Raw genomic sequence first — 17,366 nt, 5'->3', positions numbered from 1 at the left:
GTACTGTCTCTTCTCTTGTCTTCATGGATTATCTTGATCCTGTCCGTGCACCCACCCACCTGTCCATCATGGAGTTAAGCCGACAATACCTGGATTTACCATTTTTTTGTTTTTACCTGTGTGACCTTGAACAATTTAGTTCGGTTTTCTAAGTCTCAGTTTTCTCATCTGTAAAATGGGAGTGATAAGAATAGTACCCACTTTATAGGGTTGTCATAGGACTAAACAAGTTATTACACATGAACAGCTTGTAACAGTACCTGGAACACAGTTAGCTTCATATGAGATATAGTTGTTGTTGTTATTAACACCAGAGTTAATGACTCCTAAGGGCCATGGACAGCATGGAAGTCATCTCTCCTTGTTATTCCCCACCCCACCCACGCACATTAGGTCTCTTCTCTGTGAGTACCTGGCTCAAGAAGACTGGGCCGGTGCCCCCGTGAGATGCAGTGGCCTTTGGGTGGACCCAGTCCTCAGTGCCTGGGACAGCCTGCTGTAGACAGCAGGCATCAGACAGCTAAGCCAGCTTTCCCCGGCTGGTTCCCTGACAAGTGTCTTTGCAAGCTATTCTGACAAAGTTGATGCAAAATGACAGATGGGCTAAATGGGTCAAATAAACTCATATCTTGGCTCAGATCACCTTCTCAGTAAAATGGAGAGATCTCTGTACTCTCTGCTGCATCTTTGACTCTCACACCACCCCTATGTTAGCAGCACCTAGTAACCTATGTGTCTGCCTGGCTTTAGAGAGAGAAAGGCCAGAGGATTTGCAAGGCCAAGAGCTGCACCCCAAGGGCTGGGTGCTCCTGGGTGTGACCCCAAGGGCTTCTTCTGAGCCCACCCTTTCCACTGCTGAAGGAACTGCCCAGGGCGGAGACTTGCTCAACTCCACCGGCTCCAGCAGTCACTGGTGGTAGACTGGAGTGGAGGGCAGGGGAGTGAGGAGAAGTGGAAAATGTAAGGGGGACAAAAGAAGAGAGGATGAGGAGCAAAGCTGAGCTGCAAGCTGAGAGAAAGCTCGTGTGTCTGCAGATGTCGCTGTGTTTGCAGATGTCGCTGTGTAATCGTGTGGGGTAGAAACAGGGATAATAGCTACCACTTATTAAGAAGGCTGTCATTTGGGTTTATCACACCTAAAATAGAACAGCTTACCAACTCTCCCACACACCCCTCCCCAAACTTGCTTCATCCCCTCATTTTCCCCATCTTAGGAAACAGAACCACCATCGCCCACTCCGTCAGGCCACAGAAGCTAACTCATCAGCATCTCCGTCAAATTGTCCCCTGAATCTGACCAGCCTCACCGCCTCCACTGCCACCCCCTCCTCGCCGGGCCAGAACACCGCTGTCCTTCTGCCTGGCCACCTTGCCTTCATTCTTGCTTGGTAGAGTCATTTCTCCCCACGGCAGCTGGAGGGGTCTTTTAAAATCATAAATCACATCATGAGACTCTCTTGTTCAAATTCCTCTGAAGGCTTCTCTCTGGTGGGGTGAAGCCTGCTGGGTGGATCCTGAGGCAGCAAGCCTCTGTGCTCTCTGTCCGTACCTCTCCTTGGTCCTGGTGCCCACAGCACCTGCCACCTCGCAGTGAGGAGACGGGGCGGCCACACAGCGGGTGCAGGCTGACTGACAGTGACCTGAGGCCCCAGGAACGCTGCAAGGGGGCGCCTGACCTGCCTCCCCACAGACACGTCTGCCTCCCCGTGGACACGTCTGCCTCCACCAGCAGCAGCCCCGACAGGTCTCAGTGCTGAGAAATCAATCTATCTTGTTGGACAAGAGGTGTTTTCCCCCAGGGGAAGTGGAAGAAGAAAATCTGAGAGCAAGATCTAGAACAAGAGTTGCACGTGTGTGTACGCACACAGGCACATAATCAGGAGTCAAAAAGCAACAGATGGAGAGAACGAGAAGGGAGCTATTAAAAGTGATAGAGGGAGAGGGAGGACTAGAGGTGGTAGGGAAGAGAGGACAAGAAAGAAAGAGAAGAGCAAACTACCACAAACAGAAGGCGGCAGCCTTCATATCCCCTAAAGGAGGCTCTGCAGGATGTTTTTCTCAGCTCAGGGTGGCTTTAATCACTAAAATTTCTAGCAGAGCTGAACATTACGCCCCGATTTACTTTCCTGCCCTATGACCCAGGCCTGACCCATCACCTCCCTCTCAGGCCACAGTGACTGATTCTTGCCTGGGTGCGTGACTCGAGGCAGTACGGTGAGACTCCAACCAAGGGACTCTACTGGAATCATTTTGAAAAAGGAGCTCTTTGGGTAAAAGGACAATGAAAGCCTGGAACGGTCAGAGACCACCGCAGAAGGAAGATCCCACTGGAGGATGAAGTCTACACAAGGAAGAAGAAGAGCAAGGTGGAGACACATCCCTGACAAGGCCAACTAAGCTCCTGGATCCAGCTGTGCCTGAAGCCATGCCTACCCTGGGCATCCCTTTTATGCTTACATTAGTTTGAGTTGAAGGCTCTGTGACTGGCAACTGAAACAGTCCTACTAGAATATGAAAACCCACCTATGTAAGAGTCTTGCCTCTTACACCAACTCCTAGGAAACTCACCAGAGTACATCCCAGCTCTCCTGACCAAAATGGTGGCTAACAGGGCCTGGGACTGCCCCCAAGAGAAACACAAAGGCCAGTAAGAAAACTGCTAAATAATGATTTTTAAACAGTGAAACTATCACAGGGAGGAAGGAGGGCTGTGTTCAGTCAACACAGGGCAGCACTGGGACTCTTAGGCCCGAGGTACCCTTGCTTGCCCGGGCCCCTTCCTCCACTAAGAAAATATCAAAATTATATCTTATGACCGCACTGATACAAAGATGAAAGTAACCCAGGCTCATATTCTTTTTAAAATTCTTATTTTGAAACGAATTAGAACATTCTCATGGGCCCTGAGAGCAGCACTGTGAGTCCTGGGCAGTGGGCCTGATCTGCCTAATGGAAACGCTGGCCCCAGGCCCAAATCATCCAGACTGCTCGGCTACACAGTTCACGCTCCCCAGAGGTAAGTCTGATGCCATTTCCTTATCTAGAAGCAGTGGAAGGTCTGAGGAGTCGCTCAGAGGCCAGGTCAGCCTTTCTCCCTCTACCTGCAGACACTTGCCGGGGTCACTGTTGTCTGGCCTCGCCTTCGGGGAACCCACTGCACTGGTCACTCCTGCAGTCTGGAATTATCACCCTGTGTGGTGGGGAGATGCTCTCCATCTGCCAGGTGACAAGACCAGGAGCACCTTGATGACCATGTCTGGTTCATTGTGTGCCCCATGTCCCAGCACATGCTGGGTGCAGAACAGAGCCCAGCACGGGGAGGGGCAGAGGACAGAGTCTGCTTTCTACTTAGGACACCCTGGTCACTTAGAATTTGCACTCAGGCCAGGCAGGACACAGAAGGGGAGAAGGCAAGCCATGCTGGGATGTGGTGAACTGGAGGTCTTTCTGGGTCTCTCTCTCTCTCTGCTGTAGAGGATGACGTGCTGACTGGCAAAGCTGGGATGGTGGGGGGTGGGGTTTACACAGATCAGCACAGCAGGTGGGCAGGCAGCTTGAGAAGACCCCCAGGTGAGTCCCTTGCCCTGACTCCCCCTCACTCACCTTCGTCACTGGTGTGAGGCTCAGTGCCGTTGTCATGGTCGACTTCGTCAATGGTCCCTGGCTCACTGTGCGGGCTGTCACTGCAGGGAAACACGGGGAGGGGTCTCTTGGGGGACTTTGTACCCTCACACTGCCCTCGGCTTCTCGCAAGTGCTGGCCCAACCCACCTCTGGGCCTTGACCCAGATCACATTGAGCCCACTTCATCCCATCTTTTCCATCTGACCACCCACAGACCTTTCTAACAGAAAACCACTCCGGCCCCCTCGCCCAGCAGGAAGCTTCCCTGAATAACCTCCTCCATTTGCCCCAGCTCTGGAGTTTGCTGGGCTGTCTTCTTGGTAATGGTTGCTGATGCCTAAGTGTTCTGTAAGATCTAGAAGGCAGTAAAGTCCTGGTGTTTATCCTTGAAAAGACCCCAGGGCAGAAAAGAAAAGAACTTTGGAAGTGTACTGAGAGTCATCCAAGTGGCCTGGCTTTCTGTCTTAGAGCAGAGGCGACATGCTCAGCGAGGTGGCTGAAGCTCCCAAAGAGCAGGCTCCTCAGGGCTGCCTCTCAGAGCAGCCTGCAAAACCCATAGCAGCCTAGGCGGCCAGCAGGCTGCCAGCAACCATCTGGGCATAGGGATAGAGTGACTCCAGGCCCAGAAAATTCAGTATTAATGCATTGGGATAATTTCATCAGCTGCTGCCTCTTCACTGGATTATAAGCTTCTTGAGGCCAGGGATCATTGACAGAGTCAGCTGATCAGTTTTGTTTTAATAAAGCCATTGATTGAGTTCTGATATATTAATATATGCCAGGCATGGTGCCAGGTAGGAGGCATGCATTGATGCATAGTGTGGATACAGATCCTGCTCTTATGGGCAGAGAAATAAAACTGCCACAAGTTGGAATGTGTTATACAGGCACAAATGAGCTGAGACAAGAGCTGTAAAGGGACCTACACAGGGTGCCAAGGAAGGCTTCTTGGAGGACGTGACATTTACAATACCATTTAAAGGAATATGGGCTTTATTGTGAAAAATTCTCTTGGATAAGGTCCAGACTGCACAATAGTTTAAGACCTGTCATAACCTGGCTTCTGCTGGCTCGCAGGGCCTCCTCCCTTATGGTCCCCTTGTCACCTGCAACACTGCAGTCAAACAGAAATGCTTTTTGTTTTACTGCATGCTCCAGGCCTAGCGCATTCTTTGCCCACTCTCACCTGGCTGAGCCCAGTTTATCCTATAGGTCTCAATCAAGTCACTGTTTCCTTCAGTCAGCCATTCTAACCTCCCTACGTTGGCTCCGGGACCCCTACTCCTAGAACTGCCTGTCCCCTTCTCCCCGTGTCAGGGGTTAATTCTGGCTGGGTTACCTCCCTGTTGCCCAGCCTAGGACCTGGCACAGGACAGAGGACCTGGCGCAGGACAGATTCTCAGTAACCATATGGGGAATGAATGAATGTTGTCCGCTTTGATGAGACCCTCAGCCAAATCCTCCTCTGGGGCTTTGAAAACTTGTCCAAAATTACCATGTAATTAACAGTTTTTTAATGGGGCACAAATGGGGTTAAGAAAAGCATGGTTATTGTATGTAGTGTTTTGGTAAGTATGCTACGATCTGTAGGTGTCTTCCCAGAACACTATTTTATATATATATATGCTGCAGCAAGAAAAGAAAGCTGGTGATGGCTGCAAAAACTATAAAACTGAAAAGCTTTTCTTTGTCCTAAAAGTATGCTTGCTGGCTGTTGGATCTCTGTTATAAAACAGGGACAGACCTGCTCCCAGGGCCTCAAATGAGATTAGAGAGCAGCGGGCCTGGGTTTCTATGCAGGGAGGTGTTGCAGAGAAATGATGAGGCTGGAACGTTTCCCTTCTTTGAAGCAATTGTCCAAATGTGCCCACAGAACTAAGCAAGGCAAGAGTCCAGGAATGCTCTGATCATCAAAACACAAACACAAACTCCCCTGTAGCACCTGGCTGAAAGCAGCGTCAGTAATACCTAAATAGACAGCTGAGTGTTGTCTTGGATTGGGAAGAAAGAAAGACTAGGAGCCCTTTGGCCTCTGTTGGTTGGTGTTCTGAATTTTCTGCCTCCACCTCATCTATAAAAAATGTCCTATTTTCACCACATTTTAAGGTTTTAGCATGAGGAAGGTAGTCAGGCCTGAGTTTGATAAGATTCTAAAATGCTCCTCTCAGGGGACTTCCTTGGTGGTCCAGTAGTGAAGACTGTGCCTTCCAGCGTAGAGGGTAAGGGTTTGATCCCTGGGTGGGGAGCTAAGATTCCCACGTGCCTTACGGCCAAAAAATTAAAAAACATAAAAAAACCCAGAAGTAATATTGTAACGAATTCAATAAAGACTTTAAAATACTAAAACCATCCTTAAAAAATACTGAAAAAAATAAAAGAAACTATTTTCCCCAAGACCCAGCATAGCACCAAGGCCCACAGAGGTGCCCAACTAGCACCCGTTGACCTGGTGTGGAGCTCTCCAAGAATGTGAACTCTCTCTGCCAGAAAAAGAGAACTCTAGGTGGGAGAGGACAAGTGTGGGAAGCGGCATTCTCAGTTCAAGAGGTTGAGATGAGGATTATCCACTGCCCTGCGGTCTGAGATGGGCTCTCAGCTCACTTAGCCAATGGCAGCACTACACCTCCTAACTGATGTGATTAGTTCACCAGACCCAAGCTTTAGGAAGAGACATAATACTTGAGTTTGCGTTGAGGCATTTGGGAAGGAAAAGCTTTTTTTCCACTCGGGATGCTGAGAGAACAGGCTCTAAAAACTGGAGTTATCAGGTGCCTTCTTGAAACTACCAAGGGAGAGGCTGCCTTAAAATGAAGCCGGTGTAGAAGAGAACAGAGCTGGGACTGAGAATTGCAGGACTGAGTCCTGATGATAACAGTCGAACCCCCAGATCCAGCTACACCCGTGGCCATGGTCCCAGACTTTTTAGTTAAAAGTAAATTCCCATTTAGCTTAAGCCAGTTTGAGTTATATTTCTGTCCCTTATAAACCAAGAGAGTCTTGACTGATGTATCTATCCCTCATATAAGGCTACTATGAAGCTCAGATGAGAAAACATATATAGGAGTATGGACTAAAAAGCAGTAAGAAAATCAAAGGATTTCTCACTGTTCTGGCATAACAGCAACAATAACAAGAACAATGATGATAATAATATTAAGAAGAATGGAATCTTACCAATATTCTTCCCCTCCAGCCATGCATTTCTCATACACAGGTCCCTCTATCTCCCGGGGGCTGGGGAAGATGGCTTCATGATGGATGATGATGGTTTTGATGACTTCGTTGACGTGTGCCTGGCAGGACACAGGGTCCTGCCCATCAGGGATGTGCATGAGGGTGGGCCCAAAGCAGATGGCCAGGTTGTAGGGATCCATCATGTTCTCGTCGCTATACTGTGAGAGGCTATGAGAGAGGAGTACCCATGAGCCACCAGGGAAAGGTGAATCTTCCCCTGTACTTTCTTTCTTTGGGGAGCTCTACTCAAGTTCAGGGGGTTCTATGTTCTGCAAAAGCCCCAGGACACCCCCCTCCCCAAGGAAGCCAGGGCTGAGCCAAAGAGGGGCCCCTGTTGGCCAGGCAACTCACTGGTTGAGGAAAGCAAAGAGGTATCTCATGACCACGATGACCACACGGGGAAGGGTGATGAGGATCTGTTGGATCTGGTGCACCCTCTCAGCTGGGTTCTCCAGTTCTGTAACAAAAGGGGCTTTTCAGGGCACCTTTCATCCTCACAGACCCATGCAAATGACATTTGTGAGTCCTACCTGTGAGATCTTTGTGGCTCAGATGGTAAAGAATCCGCCTGCAATGCGGGAAACCTGGGTTCATCCCTGCGTTGGGAAGATCCCCTGGAAAAGGGAATGGCAACCCACTCCAGTATTCTTGCCTGGAGAATCCCATGGACAGAGGAGTCTGGCGGGCTACAGTGTGGCAAAGAGTTGGACACCACTGAGGGACTGACACTTTCACTTTCACCTGTGAGATCAGCCCATGTGGTTCAGGGGGAGGCAATTTTATTTGGTTCGAGAGATGGAAATATGATCCTGGCGTCGTGATCCCCTGGGCATGGGGCGGGGCCCAGGGAGGGGTCCATGGCCTAGTCAGAACCATCAGGGTTGATCCTTGGGACTTGGCTAGAGAAAACAGAGAGAGAAGTTTGCTCTTGAAACCAGGTAGAGGAGCAGCTGGGGGCTCAGTGGGAAGAAGATGATTCCCGGGAGTGAAGGCATCACAGACACGGAAGGGACAGACTCCTGCAGATGTCATATGAGGTCTGGGTCCAGCTGGGCCTAAACTTTTCAGGTATATGAGCCAATATATTCCCTTTTACAGGTTACATCAGTGTAAGTTGAGTTTCTGTCACCTACAAGCTATGAGTCCCGACAAACACAAGCAGGGACTAGGTTTTATTAAACTCTTTTAAAAAGATCAGCTGCAGCACAGGCCCAGCACAGAGTAGGTGCTCAGGAAATGAACACTGAATAAATAACCACCTCCTGAGCTGTATGCTGTTCAAAGAGCCTGGTGATGCTTGGGATCTCATCTCTAACCCCTGTTTTCAGGTCAGCCCTAGAGATACAGACATTTTATCAGTCAAGCCAGAGTTGGGGGTGGCAGATTTCACTTGGTAAGGAGAAAAAAGTGCTTTGCGGGTTTGTCTCTGTAGAGAGAGAGAGCTCATGCTAAGAGTGAGCTACAAAAGCTGCAAGGATTATCTGCAGGGCTGATGCATAAACCCAGGTCAGTTTCCTTTTCAGACAAAAATCATGGTTTTCCCTCTCAGTGTCCCCTCCTCTCTCCAGCCTCCACATTTTGTCAGTATGTTCCTTCAAAAACACAGCTCTCTGCCTTTCTCCTCTGTATCCAAGGCCCTTCATGATGGTGCTTCAACCACCCTTGCCTGCTTCGTCTCTCAGCTGCCGCCCTTTCTCAAAGTGTCGGAGCCACGTTTCTCAGATGAAGAGGGAGGGGACCTCTGGGGCTCTTTCAAACACGCGGGACATTCTCTGGGGTTGTCACAGTGACTAGAGGATGCCACTGGTATCTGGGATCCAGGGGCCAAGGTGCTAAGTGTCCTGAATGTGTGGGATACACAAAAGGCACTGCTCTACCCTAAATGCCAGTGGTGCCCCATGGAGAAGCTGTACCAGGCACCTTATCTACTTTCCCCCTCCCACCAAAGGCTCTCCTGCCCCAGGCCTTGGCACACACTGGTTATCTCTCTTCTCTGCCCAGCACACTCCAGCCTACTTTCATTAACAGCCTGATGCCTCACCCAGGTCTCCACACAGAGGGGAAGACTCTCGCAGACATATTGAGTCCACTGCCCCTCATTCGGGCCCCTCCATGTCCATGGCTTCAGTCACAATGCCCTAGACCACCTCAATCACCATTTCTTAATATTGTTTTCTTGAATACATTTCCTTAAAAAAGGAGACTTCACCTCACTCTCCAAATGAGAAACCAGGATCACTTGCCATAGTTAGAAGGTAAGATAAAAATAGATACAACAAAAGCAAAACAAAGCTACCAAATTATAGGCAGACACTGTTTTACATATAAGTTTCTGAGCCTGAGGCCCTGCCCTTTCTGATTTGCAGGGAGACTGACTTGTACGGGTCACTCCTTGATGTAATCAAGGCTTTGGGAGGGAACTGAGGAAGGACTTCCTCTCTCATCCTGTGATTCAAGGTACACAATGTCATGACCTTGTACCAGAGGCCGAACACCATGTCTGCTGAGGGCCCTGCTCTGGAACTGGACTAGTGGAGCTTCTGGAAACAGTGGCTGAGCAAGGGACACCAGGCTCAGACAGGGATGTGCCTTTGTGGCCTGGGATTTCTGAGAGGTGGTCTGGAGCCTGAAGTGGATCTGGAAAGATGAGCAAGAAGTATGAGGGCAGAAGGGCGGATGGAGGAAGCGTCTTTCACTCAAGGCAAATAAGGTTCAAGCCTCCCTGGGTGCTTATCACCTCCTGGGGCACCTTCTTGGCTGCAAATATCCCTCAGAACATTGTGAGAAGCATCCATATGTGAACCTGAGTGTGGGGCAACTTTTCTGCAACTCAAAGAGTTTATTTAAAAAAAGGGTTTATTCCAAAATACTAACATTCTAGTATTCTAAAATTAGAAGTTTATTTAAATATATATATATGTGTATATATATATATGTGTGTGTGTGTGTGTGTGTGTGTGTGTTATTTCCAAAAGGTTGCCTTGGATTTCAGCATGTTACAGTCAAGGTGCCTTTCCTTCAGCTCCGAGATTGGGCTCTTGCCTTTATCCACAGAAAATACCAGTCAAGAAGGACTCTGACAGCTAGCAACATCAGAGGAAGCCCCCAGTCAATTTATTTTTTATTATTTCCCTTTTTTGTCATGTTGTTGACCTCACTCTCAAACTTTCCGTGGCTCCCTAATGCCCAAAGGGAAAAGCTCTGGAATCCTTGCAAGGCATTCAATGTCTTCTCTTTCTTGCTGCATTTTACCTTCCCGGTCTCTTAATACCATGTACTGGGTGGGACACCCTCCTGCTGGTCTCATTGATCTGCGTGTCCCCAACCTTCCCAGGATCCCCGAGTCCAGTCCTCCTGGAAGACTCATCATTCCCCCTCAGGTGTGATCTGAGAATCCAAGGCTCCCTCAGCCTCTTGTCTTCTGAGCTCCTCCTATACCCAGAGGTGCACCATGCCCAAGAGCCCTTCTGTTATAAACCATCTTTTTATTTCCACAACTAGGTTTTAAGTTCCAGGAGGACAAGAGCCATATGTCTTCTTTCACAGCACCCCTCCTGCAGTGATAAGCCTGGAGTGCAGCTTCAGTCAAGATTTGTCAAGGAACTGATCATTCCACTGGGGAAATACTTACTAATAGTAGATATCAAATCTTGAAACCTTTCCTTAGGAAAGAGTGGGTTTTCCAGTCCTCGGAAATACAGTTTTAGAACACCAGCAACTGAGTTGATATCTCGTTCATTTTGATCATCCACAAGGGGGTCTTCACCTGAGAGGAAACAGGAGATGATGATTCAGTTTGGTGAGGAGGCAGGGTGTGTGCAGATGGCAGGAGAGAGGACCTGGCCCACCCTGAATTGGAGGACAGGCAGATGCAACAGCCTCCCCAGCACAGTGTATTTAGAGGCCTCCCTATAACTGATTTTGAAACTGTTCAAATCTATTAAAATGTTGCAGAATGAAAATAATGAATATCCATCACCATACACTTAAACTCATCTTGCCATATATGCTTTCTCTCCCTTTTCTCTCACTTATAATTATTATTGCTCAATTATTTGGGAGTATTCTGTAGACATTATAACACATCACTGCTAAATACTTCAACTCATTTCTCCTAAGCATAAGGATCTTCCCCTGCATAACCACACAACATACAACATTATGGCACCTAAGAAAATTAACAAGAGTTCCAAACACCATCTCACGTACAGACTCTGCTCAAACATTCCCCCATTGTCCCACATCTGTCATAGAATTTTTCAAAAGCTAAGATCTAATCAATGTTCACACCATTCATTCAGTTGTTATGTTTCTTTAGTCTTTTTAATGTAAAATAGATTCCAACATTTTTACTGTTAGTTTGTCTTTCATAATATTGGCTCTTTTGAAGAGTCCAGGCCAACTGCCTCGTATGATGTCTCACACTCTGGATTTGTCTGACTGCTTCCTCATGATCAGAGTCAGTTTAAACATTTTGGGCAAGAATGCTATGTGGATGATGTCTGATCATTGGGTTACGGTGGTGACCTCCAGATCTCTGCATTGTAAAGGTATAATTTCTCCTTTGTAATAATCGATATAAATAAAATATAAGATATTTTTATAAACTGTAGTGATCTATATGCCTACCACCATACTCAACATATTTTACCCAGTGTTTTGAGCATCCAGTGATCATTTTTGTCCAAATCAATTATTACCCTGGGGTTTCAACAAAATGGTGATTTTCTGATTCTATCATTCCATCTATAATTACTAGCTGACTTTCTTCCACAAAGAAAACCTTTCTCCATATTCCCTCCACCCTCCTCTTTTTTTTTTTAAACATTTTATGGATTTGTTTTTATAATTTTTAATTCAATGTGTTTAACCCACTACCCACTATTCATTGGGATGCTTGGATTTTCCCCAAATTTGGCCAGGGGGAGTTCTTTCTTATGTCCTTTTGATGTGATTGCTACTGATTACTTCCTTGCTTTCTAGCATAAAAGATGTCTCTGAATCCTTGTACTTTCCTTGACCCAGACCTGTAATAAAAAATCTTCTTCAAGAAGCTCTGTTTGTTTTTTGTAGGGAATGGTATTTAGAAACCAAGATCTAGGTTTTAGGTGTGTTCATTGCTACAGGAGTGTTATAAAGGAACTTCTAGGCTCTTTCAGTAGATATAGTGTGTGTGTAAATACATGTATATATACACATATATATTATTTTTCATGAGTTCACACTGATGCTGATCTTTCTAATTCATATTTAAGATACAAGGTTTTCTTTACCTTCATTTATTTTATATTTGCATTTCATTTTTCTTACAGTGAAAACTTGTTCTGAATATTAGTAATATTTAATATTTTAATATATCTGCCTTATTCTACAATATACATAAAATAGTTTCAGATTTTTATTATAATAACAATAGTACCACTAACAATAAACCTACTACATAAAATTTAAGATTTATTTGCAGGGCTTTTGTTTTTATTTTTTAGGTTCTCAAAATGTATCTCACTAAACATGTATGATCAAAAGACAGAAAGTAGAGGACTTCCTTGGTGGTCCAGTGGTTAAGAATCCACCTGCCAATGCAGGAGACACAGGTTCAATCCCTGGTCAGGGAAGATTCCACATGCCAAGGGGCAACTAGGCCTGTGAGCCACAACTACTGAGCCTGTGCTCTATCACCTGTGAGTTGCAACTACTGAAGCCAGCATGCCTTGGAGCCCATGCTCTACAACAAGAGGAGCCAATGCAATAAGAAGCCCCTGCACTGCAACTAGAGAGTATCCCCCACTCACAGCAACTAGAGAAAGTCCTTGTGCAGTAACAGCAAAGATCCAGCACAGCCAAAAATATAATAGATGAATACATTTATTTAAAAAAACAGAACACAGAAAGTAAGATTAGCAGTGGGGGCTGAGGTATAAATGGCATATGGAGTAACTACAAATGGGTACAAGGTTCTTTTTAGGGATGATGGTAATTTTCTGAAATTAGATTTTGGAGATGCTGCTGCTGTTCAGTCGATAAGTACCATCCAACTCTTTGCAACTCCATGGACTGAAGCATGCCAGGGTTCCCTGTCTTTCACTATCTCTTGGAGCTTATTCAGATTCATGTCCATTGAGTTGATGATGCTATCTAACCATCTCATCCACTGCCACCCTCTTCTCCTTTTGCCCTCAATCTTTCCCAGCATGACGGTCTTTTCCAGTGAGTCAGCTCTTCACATCAGGTGGGCAAAGAATTGGAGCTTCAACTTTAGCATGAGTCCTTTCAATGAATATTCAGGCTTGATTTCCTTTAGGATTGAATGGTTGACTGGTTTGATCTCTGGATTGACTAGTGATGATGTACAACTATTAATACATTAGAAACTACTGAAATGTACACTTTAAAAATAGGTGAGCCTTAAGGTATGAAATTCAATAGAGCTGTTAAAAACTGTATGACCAGAGCACATGTTGAAAAGTTACTCTCTGTATGGTTCTCAATCTGATATACAGCTAATTGGTTTCTGTTTATATTCAATTTGGGGGATTTATTTTTTTATAAATCTTAAAAAAAACTTCGCAGTTTTGCAAAAACGTTTATGTGGTACAAGACTCAAAATCAGATTAAAAAGTTGTTTGCAGAGAAGCCCTATTCTTACCTTTCTCCCATCTACACCTTACATTTAACCATTTTCATTAGTCTCTGATTTGTCCTGCTATCTTTCTTTCTGCAAAAATAAGCAAATACAATACACATATACAACATTTTTACGTTCCCTCATTTCTAACACAATGGAAGTAGTACCCTCTATTACTACATATACTTGTTTCTTCTCTTAACAGTAAATCTTAGAAATCCCTCCATGTCAGTTCACAGGAATTGTCCTCATTTTTTGAAAATATGTTTTTATACTAAGTATTTTATTGTATGCTGCCACCAGTGTATATAAAATAATTTCTTGTGAAACAGAAATTCATGAATATTCAGAGAGGTATACGTTAAGGACTAACAAAAGTAGAAGTTTGTATAGTATGGCCCGTGTTACAGAGACAGACTTTTGTACAGGCTTCAAATTTAGCTTTCCTTTGAATATTCCCCAATTTATGAAACGTGGTTTTAGAAAACCTTGTAAAGATTCCTTCTGCTGCAAAAAGGAACAGACATTCTGGGGTATGAAGGGATTTGTACTTGAAGATACTCCAGTCAGCAGATGCCTGAGCATTCAGCAGACAGAATTGTTTCAAATCTCCAGCTGCTTGGGAAACCTTCACCCAGTCGAGTCCAGCCTCCAGCTGGAGCTGTTGAACCACTTTCTTCATAGTGGCGATGCTGGAGAAACCAGACATGGAGTACTCAGTGCAGATCGGTGGTCCATCGGCCAGTGGGTTAGCTGGACCAGTAGCTGGGGCCTTCCTCATTTTGTTTAATGGCTGCAAAGTACTCTGTTTCATGGATAGACCATAACTTAGTCAACCAGTCTCCCACGGATTGACATTACAATCTTTTGCTGTTACTAATACTGCCGCAACAAACAGCCTTCTAACTGTGTTTCCTATTCCCACCACATGTCACATGTCTCTGTGGTAGGTTCCTAGAAGTGGGATTGCTGGGTCAAAGGGGAAACTAACATGTGGTTTCATCAGATAAAGCCAAATTCTCCTCCAGTGGGGCTGCACCATTTTTCTCCTCTTACCAGCAACATAGAAGGCTGCTTTTCCACAGCCCTGCTTGTGGGATGTCTTTTAAATTTTTGCCAACTGCAGACGGGAAAATATCTCAGGAGAGCAGCACTTCTCAGTTTCATGGGGGCTGCTGGAGCTGGCAGCAATCTGACACCTCCTTCAACCTCCTCCTCCTTCCAGAACAGCCCAGAACAATCTAAGACTGGTAAGCAATGAAGAGCAGAATGGGAAATTCATACTTGGATCTCTCTATACTATGCCTCCGTGGGAAGAGAATGTGTGTGAGTGGCAGGCCTCTGCTAGCCCCAACATGCTTTAGTTTAAATTAGAGAAAGCACCCTGCCCCCACCCCTTTCTGAACCAGGACGTGCAGCTTCCAGGGCCTGAGCCAGAGTTCAGCTCCCTCCTGCCCTCATGTGTGAGTACCCTTGTGCAGTGCCCAGCCTGAATGACTGTACATGTGTGGCAGCCCTGGCACTGCATTCCACCTCTCAGATGTTCCCACAGGAGGAGATGAGAATGCTTACCCCACAAGAGTTCCTCATGGGGAAAGAAGAGAGAAAACATTAAAAAATATATTGCTTATACTGATATAGCACTTTTCAAGTGAGAAGCACACTGGCGCATGTGGTTTCTTAATCCTCACAATAGCACCACACAGCACCAAAGGAGGCATGGTTCCAGCACCACCCCTCTCCTGAGAGAAAGCTGAGGCTGCAAAATGAAACAACTTGCCCATGGAGTCAACAGCAGACACCACAGCTCCCAGGTCTCATGATGCCTGGGAGAGATTCCTTCTTCTACGTGTGGTTTTCAGTTCTGTCTGCTGCCTGTCTGCACATGTGCCTATCTATCTATTTATGTATCTATCTATGTATCTATTTATCTATCTATCTACCCATACATCTGTCATCTTCTTTCCTTTCCTCCTTCTCTCCCTCCTTCCTTTACAGTAGAAACCCAACTTTTTTTTTTTTCTTTCTCAAGAAAAATGTTCCCACGGATGAGCAAACTGCCTTGATTGAATTTAGAGAAAGGTCCAAGCCCCATCTCCTCAGCTCCCCTCTTTAACTCAGCAGTAACCCTGAGGCCCCTCTGTAGGACCAGAAGAGTCTAAAAACTCTGTGCTATATTAAGCTGTTTCCTTGTTTTACCATCCATTACTATTGTGGTCTCATGATCCAAAAGCACATGGATTTTATTCCCTCCATATAAGCTCCCTTTGTCAAGTATGGTTAACATATTGACTACAGACTGACAGATACATACACCATTCATTCTTGCTCTTCCTTCCAGAAGGCCCTTCATGAGCCACCAGGGAAGCCCCTCATTCATAAAAGTGAAAGTGAAAGTCACACAGTCATGTCCTACTCTTTGCGACCCCATGGACTATACAGTCCATGGAATTCTCCAGGACAGAATACTGGAGTGGGTAGCTTTTCCCTTCTCCAGGGGATCTTCCCAACCCAGGGATCGAACCCAGGTCTCCTGCATTGCAGGTGGACTCTTTACCAGCTGAGCCACAAGGGAAGCCATCACTCACAAAAGGAGCCATCAAACATTCCTCCCTCCTAGCCCGGGCCCTTGGCTCTCTGCAAGGCTAGCCAACTTGGCTCCAGAAGAGCTCAAGATGAGCAGGATGGTATGTGTGAATGACGGCTTCCTCCAGGAGAGAATTAGAGCGAAAATTCCAGGCACATATGAGAGAAAGTCGGAGAAGGCAATGGCACCCCACTCCAGTACTCTTGCCTGGAAAATCCCATGGATGGAGGAGCCTGGTAGGCTACAGTCCATGGGGTCGCTAAGAGTCGGACACGACTGAGCGACTTCACTTTCACTTTTCCCTTTCATGCACTGGAGAAAGAAATGGCAACCCACTCCAGTATTCTTGCCTGGAGAATCCTAGGGACGGCAGAGCCTGGTGAGCTGCCGTCTATGGGGTCGCACAGAGTCGGACACGACTGAAGCGACTTAGCATAGCATAGCATAGCATGAGAGAAAGTTGCTGTTCCAACTTTGCTAGCTAGTTCCCAGGGAGGGAAGTAGAATCCTTACCGAACAGCCCTGCCTGCACCCTGCTCTCAGCCAGGTCACCCAGGCATTGCTGAAAGGCTACAGGCAAGGCTGTACCCAAGGGAAAGTGAACACACAGCATGTGCTCAGGGCTCTAGGGGAAAGTGCTGCTGGATGGGGACATGGCAGGAAGCCCACAGGTGGTCTCAAGAGTGGGTCTCTGCAGCCAGGACCCTCCCAGCCCCATCTTGAGGCTCCGCAATGTGACAACACCTCCCTGTGTTTCCTGCTCACACCCCTCTTCCTTGGGCAGGAAACAGATCTGAGAAAGACCAGGTCCTAAGTCTTGAATTTGTCAGACCCTATATGCAGTGATTTCAGCCCCAAATCCAGAATCTATCTTGATCGGCACAGGGTGAAAGGGCCATTGACTCCTGTTCCAGCCACCCTTCCACATAGGGAGAAATCACTGTCAGCTCTCTCATCTTTACATAGAAAGAGGACAGGCGATTGGTTTGTGGGGAAAACAGAGACAGAAGACTAGCTTGGGAGACAACAGTGAACCACAGCTCTCTCCTTGGAACAGCCACTGACTCCTATCTTTCCGTGATGTTTTTCCTTTATTTTCCCAGAAGATTACAGGAAAAATCTCAAACCTTGGTGAGTTTAAGATGTATTGCCAGCAAAATATAATAATAAAAATCATCTGTGTGTGCGTGTTCAGTTGCTCAGTCATGTCTGACTCTTTATGACCCCGTGGACTGTAGCCCGCCAGGCTCCTGTGTCCATGGAATTTTCCAGGCAAGAATACTGAAATGGGTTGCCA

The 17,366-nt window shown here is 46.4% G+C and overlaps 1 protein-coding gene and 1 pseudogene across 50 annotated transcripts in view; both read right to left on the bottom strand.

Moving 5' to 3' along the window:
* The window catches only part of SRGAP3 (SLIT-ROBO Rho GTPase activating protein 3), a 324,141-nt gene that overhangs the window by 15,223 nt on the left and 291,552 nt on the right, over positions 1-17,366 (bottom strand). For all 50 annotated transcript variants that reach the window (XR_014064772.1, XR_014064771.1, XM_081528011.1 and 47 more), the window contains 4 exons: positions 10,489-10,623; positions 7,209-7,314; positions 6,798-7,025; positions 3,604-3,683 (listed from right to left, as the gene is read on the bottom strand). Coding sequence is in view for 48 of the 50 variants with exons in the window: in XM_081528011.1 (XP_081384137.1) it covers positions 3,604-3,683; positions 6,798-7,025; positions 7,209-7,314; positions 10,489-10,623 (549 nt within the window). In the remaining 2 variants the exon portion in view is untranslated. The remainder of the gene's footprint in view (positions 1-3,603; positions 3,684-6,797; positions 7,026-7,208; positions 7,315-10,488; positions 10,624-17,366) is intronic.
* Positions 10,972-14,191, bottom strand: LOC145520824 (guanine nucleotide-binding protein G(I)/G(S)/G(O) subunit gamma-5B pseudogene; annotated as a pseudogene).

This window comes from Giraffa tippelskirchi, chromosome 9 (genome assembly GCF_054371585.1).
Source record: "Giraffa tippelskirchi isolate mGirTip1 chromosome 9, T2T-mGirTip1v1.2.pri, whole genome shotgun sequence".
NCBI lineage: Eukaryota > Metazoa > Chordata > Mammalia > Artiodactyla > Giraffidae > Giraffa > Giraffa tippelskirchi.
Note: the sequence above shows the minus strand (reverse complement) of the source record. Positions and strands in the feature narration are given on the sequence as shown.